Source organism: Antennarius striatus, chromosome 23 (genome assembly GCF_040054535.1).
Source record: "Antennarius striatus isolate MH-2024 chromosome 23, ASM4005453v1, whole genome shotgun sequence".
NCBI lineage: Eukaryota > Metazoa > Chordata > Actinopteri > Lophiiformes > Antennariidae > Antennarius > Antennarius striatus.
The window spans coordinates 9,772,031-9,779,806 of NC_090798.1; the positions used below are offsets into that span (position 1 = coordinate 9,772,031).

At 53.3% G+C, this 7,776-nt stretch overlaps 1 protein-coding gene across 2 annotated transcripts; it reads right to left on the reverse strand.

Annotated features, from left to right (window-relative positions):
- Positions 1-6: 6 nt before the first annotated feature.
- LOC137591011 (SH3 domain-containing protein 19-like) lies at positions 7-7,560 on the reverse strand. Of its 2 annotated transcripts, none has more exons than XM_068308867.1 (15): positions 7,221-7,560; positions 4,792-4,828; positions 4,471-4,511; positions 4,232-4,304; positions 3,852-3,987; positions 3,601-3,736; positions 2,603-3,523; positions 2,448-2,519; positions 2,153-2,366; positions 1,812-2,079; positions 1,564-1,737; positions 1,423-1,481; positions 1,115-1,346; positions 854-1,025; positions 7-766 (listed from the first exon to the last, which is right to left on the reverse strand). In XM_068308867.1, the coding sequence occupies exons 1-15, from the start codon at positions 7,306-7,308 to the stop codon at positions 639-641; spliced, it is 2,751 nt and encodes a 916-aa protein (XP_068164968.1). In that variant the 5' UTR covers positions 7,309-7,560; the 3' UTR covers positions 7-638. The 2 variants fall into 2 exon arrangements, with proteins under 2 accessions (XP_068164968.1, XP_068164967.1); XM_068308866.1 differs by having other exon boundaries at positions 1,564-1,743; positions 7,221-7,559.
- Between the last annotated feature and the right edge of the window lie 216 nt (positions 7,561-7,776).

Consider the following 7,776-nt stretch of genomic DNA (forward strand, 5'->3'; position numbering starts at 1 on the left):
ACAATGTTTCAAAGAATTATGTTTATTAAAATGTCGGCATGTTTAGTTAAAATATTTCTGGACACACACACATTAATCTCTAATGATTTGCCACCAAATTAGTTTTGATGACTGAAACGCGAAGGATGAGGAAGACGACGATGAATATGAAGACTCATTTAGTATTAGTGTGAAGGGGGGCAGGTCAAAGGTCAGCCCACCCCACAAGATGTCACATTCCAGAATGGTGCAAAACTGCATCAAGACGCACGACGACGAGGTTCACATCTAAGCCGGGACCCACTGGCTCCCATTCTGGTCTCTGAGTTTCAGGCCCAGAGAATGAAGGACCAGTCGTCGAGAACATCGAAGTCAGGTGTGCTGGGCGGAGTCAGGTGAACTTTGTCAGAACCGTGGGACGTTGTAGTTCCAAAGTGCCTGGAGAGTTTCTAGAGCAGCCTTGGTTTTCATGACAACAGGCAGTTGGTCAGACCAGTGGGGGATGACAGTGGTTACACAAACCTGTTCACATGGCTGACTTCCTCTTTCCCCCGCAGAGGAGGGAAACATAGTATTTAGTTCTGCCTATAATTCCCAGAATCCACTGCTGATCAGTTATGACATCATCAACCTGCAGGGGGCAACCGACTGGCTGCTTGTCATTCATCAGGTGGTGTTGATCCGATCACATGACACGCCTTCAGCGTGACCTCATCCTCACTCTTTGTAGTGACATCAGACTTGGCCACAACCATAACCGCTGACTGCTGGCCTGCGATTGGCTGAGCTGAAAACAGGAAAAGAAAGCATTTTTTAAAGATATCAGCAGACATGCATGAAGCAGTGTGTGTATATCAGTTGTTGTTTGTGTTACCATGGCAACGCTGTGTGAAGGCTACAGGGTAGAGCCCCTCCCTCCCGTCGAGTCTCCCTTTCCTCCAATCAGTATCAACGTACTGCGTCACCTGGATAAGCGCCCCCTTGTGGAATGGAAGGTCCTCTTCAGTCTGACCAGGAAAGTCAAACAGAGCCACAGCCCACTCCTCCTGCCCGCGCGCACACACACACACACACATAAACACCACACTTGCATCAGGACCAAACAGCCCCGCCCCCGGGTGAGCCCTGCCCTCACCTCGGAGTTCTGGTCCCGGCTCGTTTGTAGCTCCGTTGGGGGCGTGGCCTGTGGGAGGGCTTCCACCACCTGGGTGAAGCTCAGAGGAAACATTCCCATTCGTCCGTGGATCTGGCCCCGCCCCCACTCCTGCCCAATCAGCTCCAGGAGGGCGATGACATCACCCTGGGAGAAGGTGAGCTCGTCGTTCTGCTCGCCCTCGTAGTCAAACAGGGCGACACACCGCGGCCCGCTGCCCAATCAGAGAGACACACCCACATGAGGGCGTGGCAAGCAGAGGGAGGCGTGGAGATGGTCACATGACTGACCTGATGGGAGGGGCGTCCGGCAGCTCCTTCTGCTCAGAGGGTGGCAGCAGCAGGATGGACTGAAGACGTATAACAAAAAGACCTTGTAAGTGATCAATGTGATCAATCAATCGATTAAAAACGTTTATAAAACATGTTTACCTTGTGAACCTTGGATTCTGACTGGCCGAGGTCCTCTAAGGCCGGCTTTGATAGGCTATCATCAGTTCGGACGTGAAGGAGACACTGTGGTTGGCTGATGGGGGGCCTGACAGCCGTCTGACTCCGCCCTTCACCTGATTGGTCCTCTGGGTCATCCAGGACAATGAGTACTTCCTGTTTCTGAGACGGGGCTGTTATGAGGACGACATCCAGACCCGAAATAGCCGGAACCTGTAGAGTGTTCTTACCGTGTAGCTGTTGTAGAGGGGGTGTCCAGGTTTGGGGCGGGGAGGCAGGGGCGGGCCTCTCTTTGAGGCCCGTTCAGGGCCTGTCGCCACCGAGCTCACCTGATTGGCTGATACAGAGGAAGGGGCCTGTGACCCTGCAGTCTGACTGGCTACGGGACCCGCTTTGGAAGGAGAAGGTGCCATCTGGTCCACAGCAGGGGGAGGCGGGCGTCCAGGGACAGCCTTCATTGGTGGAGGACGAAGTGGGAGGAGCTTCACACCTGAAGGCCTGGAGAGAAAAGATTTCATCATTTAGTCTTCAACCTCCACCCATTCTTCCACCTCCACCCGGGTCTTCTTACCGGGGAGGAACACGAGGGCTGGAGTCTGGGTTGGAGGGGCAGCTGCTCTCCGGTTTGGTCTGGACCACGGGACTTTTCCTCAGGGCCGGAGCTGGACCGTGGACCGGAGCTGGACCAGGGTCTGGGCCGGGTCCGGAGGGTTTGGGGGTGGCGGCCGTGGGCTGGGGCAGGACAGGGTTTGGGGCTTCGGAGGTTTGTGGGACCAAATTGGGAGCTGAAGGTGGAGAAAACAAACACACTCAACATGAAGCGCCCCCAGCAGGTGTGGAACCTGTCCGGGTCCAGAACTTCTTACCGCTGGCGCAGCGGGGGGATGTCAGCGCCGCCGGTTTGGCTGGGACTTCTGGACGGACGCTTCCTGCTTTCACTAGAGTGACAGGGGTCAGAGGTCACATGACACTGACACACAGGGCAGCTGGCGAGTTAGTGACATTAGGTTCAGCCACTCACCAGTCTGGGTTCGTGTCCCACCGCCCAGATCCAGAGAGCGCCGAGGGGGCAGAGAGGGGAGGGGTTTTTCCTTTGCTGTAGCTCTGGGGGCGACTGGAAGTCTGGGTGCAGGTTTGGGGTTGGCTAAGGAGGTCTCGCTGAGTGAGGAGGTGATCTTGGGTGGAGGGGGCCTGGGGGCGGGGACAGGGGAGGGGCTTTCAGACTGGGGGGGCTCTGGAACAGGGTCAGTCACAGCCGGCGAATCGTCCTCCCAGAACAGCTTCGTGGACGGTTTGGGGGCGTGGCAAAAAGTTTTAGGCTTTGGGGCGACAGTGGGCGGGGCCGACTTGGCCGGTCGTCCCTGGAGTCGAGGGCGTGGGCGGGGTTCAGGTCTCTTTGGGGCAGGGTCTTTGTCATCGGCTGCCTGCTGTATCCTGGCTTCCATGTTGGCCACGTCTTCCTGCTCCGCCCCCTCGTCCGCCTCCTCACCTTCTGATTGGCTGCTGCGGTGTTCGGCCACGCCCCAGTCGTCTGAGCTGAACGCCTCCAGCAGCTCCTGGAGGTACCTCCCCGGACTCACTTCCTGGTTCCAGGATCCAGAGCTAGCATTAGCTGCTAGCCTGTCCTCACTTTCATCACACAGCCTCACCAAAGTCTGAATTCTGATTTCGCTGCTGATTGGCTGCACACTGAGACTGGAGCGGGGGCGTGGCCTCGGCCGCTCCACGTAAGTGCAAGGAGACGCAGGAGGTGGATCCCACAGGTCGGCACCAGAGGACAAAGGTGAACAGGGGTCAGTGAGGTCACAGCAGGGAGCGGTGGGGGGCTCAGCCTCAGGCTGCGTGATCAGAGTCGCTGAGTGGCTGCTGGTGATGTCATCAACACGAGATAGCTGGGGAGGGTAGGAGAGACGGGGGCGTGGCGGTCTGACCGGTCGCCTCACTACCAACAAAACACAAACAGGAAGTTTACCCACAGCAAACGACAACAGGAAACAGTAAGGCGGAGCTTCCTCTCACCCTGTGGCTCGGAGGGGTTGGAGTACGACGGTGGGTCGGTCTGGGTGGCGATGGTAATGGAGGAGGCGGAGCAAGAAGGGAGGAGAGCCTGCTCCTGTGTTTTTTCCCTGATCACTTCCTCATACGAGGGCGGCGGCTAAACAGGTAGTGGACACAGGTTCAGTTCCTGCTGGCTAGCCTGATGCTAGGCTAATATCGCCACTGTGAGGTTTCCTTCACGTGAGCTGACACTAATGTTAGCGGAACCTCACCTGGACGAACGGAGGGATGGTCGGACCCCAGGTGGGCGGGGCCGGAGGAGGTGGGGGTGGGAAGCCCCCAGAGGCTCCGGGGAACCAGGAAGTGGAGGCCAGCGGCTCAGCGGACAGGATGGTGATCTCTGGTCGCCTAGCAACAGCATCAGCAACATGTACAGCATTGTCAGGCGGTGTTGTATGTCATGCTGAGTCATCACTTGCCTTTCAGGGGCGTGACCATAGCAGCAGGAGGCCACGCCCCACTCAAGGGACAACACTTCCTGGTTGTGTGGAAGCGGTTTGTTTAGAGTAAACAGGAACCGGCAGCGTATTTGTTGACTGGAAACATTTGGATCAGGACAAGCAGAGGCAGGGAGCTGGTTCGGCAGGCTTACCTCCGGTCCCGGTTCTGTTCCCGGTTCTGGTCCTGGTCTGGGGGGGACTCTGAGACGGACGTGGACCTGGTAGCTGAACACAAAACACAATGGGTCAGTCAAGGTTAACTGACATGTTTAGCTTTGACCTGCTAACGAGATCAGGAGAACCCAGGACTTGGGTCCGGGTCAAGGTCCCAAACCAGGCCGGAACCGGTTGGTAAACGCTGACTGGGCAGAAATCAGAGCTGGATACTCACTCCTCTTGATGACGGCTCTGATGGACGCCAGCGGGCCCTGGCTGGGGGGGGGACAGGAGTCAGGTTAGTTCAAATCTGCTGCCCCGCCCGCTTACCAACCCACAGCAAATAGCAAATATCTGGTTTGGTCCCGCCCACTCAGTTCCTCTCTCTGGGTCTGGTTGTAGCCAATAAGCTGCTAACAGGACCGTCTGGTTGGCTTGGCAACTAGGTGCCAGGTCAAAGAGGTGTCTGGTGGCAGCAGGGTCAATGATGATTATTGATAATTGATGCAGAGAGGAGCAGACAGGAAGCACCTGAACCAGACAAGACCAGACACACCTGAGACGACGATCTGGTTTACGGTGGTCAGAACGACCTGCAGGACAGACAGATGATTAGAGAGAAAGACAGACCGACAGATGGATAAAAAACTTCTAGTCATCCCATTTTTTGCTTGAAGAGAAAAAAAGGTAGGACAGGTCTTTTTCTTTCTTATTTCCTACCTTCCTCGGTCACAGAAACAAAACGTTGAAAAACCCTGAAGGACTAAAACGCGTCTTTCTTTATCTCCTTTCTTCTTCTTCTCTTCCCTCAGAATCATGTCTGTAGCTCCGCCCCTCCTCTTGATAGGTGGACAGGTCCAGGAAGTCAAGCTGTGATTGGCTGCTGGGGTTTCTGCTGCAGTCATCAGGAGTTTCACCACTTCCAGATGTTTTCCCTGCTTCACAACACGCAGCACATTTTCCTGGGCTCTCCTAATCTGTGGGCGTTGCCTGCCGTCCGTCTCTGAGGCGGGTGGCGCCCACAGACCATGATGTCATCACACTTTCATTTACTGTTCTCGACTTTTATTTTCTTCTGTCAGCCTCAAGAATCAGGAGACCTCTGATGTCAGGGAGCTCCTGACCGTCCAATCAGAAGACTGATCAGGCACCATGTGACTGATTGTTGTCATGTGATGTGTCACGCCAAAAGCTTGCACACCAATAGCTAAAACGCTGGTAGCTAGTACGCCAACAGCTAGCACACCAACACCTAGCATGCTAACAGCTAAGATGCTGACAGCTAGCATGGGAAGCTAGCAAGGCAACACCAAAGCACAACAACTAGCACACCAACTAGCTGTATAGCATACTGCACAGCTTAGCACAGCTCCACGCCCAATCATCAACAATAAACCCAACCGTAACGCATCTTTATGACATCATGATGTCATGAGTCAACTGGTTGGACCATAGGTTGCTTGGTGACATCAGCTAAGCTTTTTACTAGCATTACCCCAACATAACCAGGCTCTGACTCTGTTTGAACTTCCTTAGTAACAACCCAACAGGTGGGGCCACTTCTTCTTCATCGGTAGCATCGACATTGATCAGTGATCGGGTGATCAGCTGACTCCAGAGTTCGACCAGGTCCTCCAGCTGATCCCTGACCAGATTCAGGTCCTGATGGGGTTTACACACCGACTGACTTTATGATATTGTTATGATTCAGAGGAGTCGCCGGGCTTCGGCTCGCTCATTTACATTCAATAAAATGTTATAAAACCGCTAATGTTAGCATGTCTGCCTTGAGGTCACAACTGGTCAAACCTTGTAGGTAACATTAGCATGTCTCTCCTAAGGATACACGTGGACTAAGCTAACATTAGCATGTCTCTCCTGAGGATACACCTTGATAAAGCTAACAGTAGCATGTCTCTCCTGAGGATACACCTGGATAAAGCTAACATTAGCATGTCTCTCCTGAGGATACACCTGAATAAAGCTAACATTAGCTTTTCTCTTCTGAGGCTAAACCTGGTAAAACCCTGTAGCTAGCATTAGCATGTCTCTCCTGAGGATATACATAGATGAAGCTGACTTTAGCATGTCTCTCCTGAGGCTACACCTGGTAAAACCCTGTAGCTAGCATTAGCATGTATCTCCTGAGGATACACATAGATGAAGCTGACGTTAGCATGTCTCTCCTGAGGATACACCTGGATAAAGCTAACATTAGCATGTCTCTCCTGAGGATACACCTGAATAAAGCTAACATTAGCTTGTCTCTTCTGAGGCTAAACCTGGTAAAACCCTGTAGCTAGCATTAGCATGTCTCTCCTGAGGATATACATAGATGAAGCTGACGTTAGCATGTCTCTTCTGAGGCTACACCTGGTAAAACCCTGTAGCTAGCATTAGCATGTCTCTCCTGAGGATACACATAGATGAAGCTGACGTTAGCATGTCTCTCCTGAGGATACATCTGGATAAAGCTAACATTAGCATGTCTCTCCTAAGGATACACCTGGACAAAGATAACACTAGTATGTGTCTCCTGAGGATGCACCTGGAAAAAAGCTAACATTAGCATGTCTCTACTGAGGATACACCTGGATAAAGCTAACGTTAGCATGCCTCTCCTAAGGATACACCTGGATAAAGATAACACTAGTATGTGTCTCCTGAGGATGCACCTGGAAAAAGCTAACATTAGCATGTCTATCCTGAGGATACACCTGGATAAAGCTAACGTTAGCATGCCTCTCCTGTGCAAACAGGGGCTGTGGGAGGGGACTCGCCCCCACGACCCTCTGGATCCAGGCTAGTGACCGTTCCGTTGAGGTTTCCATCCCGGTTGGACCATATGTTATTGGTTCTTGCCCTGACCCGCTGGGTCGCTACACCCAAACAAACACCAACTCTTCTGAGTTCGTGGTTTCCAGGTCAACAAGCCAGAGGCTCGTGCCAACTTGTTACCGACGGGGCTCGAGCGGATCGCGTTACCTCTGGAGGGGTTCGGCTGCCTTCGGACCGCGGGCTCCCGGGTCTCCCTCACGGTGTCTTCCTCTTCTTCAGACCGAGCTTCGGCCATATCGTCCCCGTCCGCCGCCACGGGTCGCCACAAGTTAACCGAACACCGTGAACTCCTGTGAGCCGAGTCCCGGACGCGTGGAGCTCCTCCGCCCGGTGCCCCAGCGCCTCCGGCCCGTTAGCCCGCTGCTGCTGGTCGCTGAGGCCCGGACGCGGCTCGGGCTGCTCCGGTTCGGTCGGTCACTTCTCCCAAGCTTCCTTGTTTGGACCCCGACCGCGAGCTCAAGATACAGAGGCGCACGAGCTCCGCTGGCGTGACGTCACCTCAGCAGATAAAGACGAAGGAACGCAAAAAATATGTTGATATTATACTTGTGAAAATATATATTTAAATTTATATTACAAAAACTAAAATATTTATGTGGAAAAAAACATTTTAAAATAAAAAAACAGTAAATGGTGTAAAAGTACTTCACTCAGCTGACAGGGGTAGTAATAACATAAAAGTACTTTATTCCGCTGACCAGTA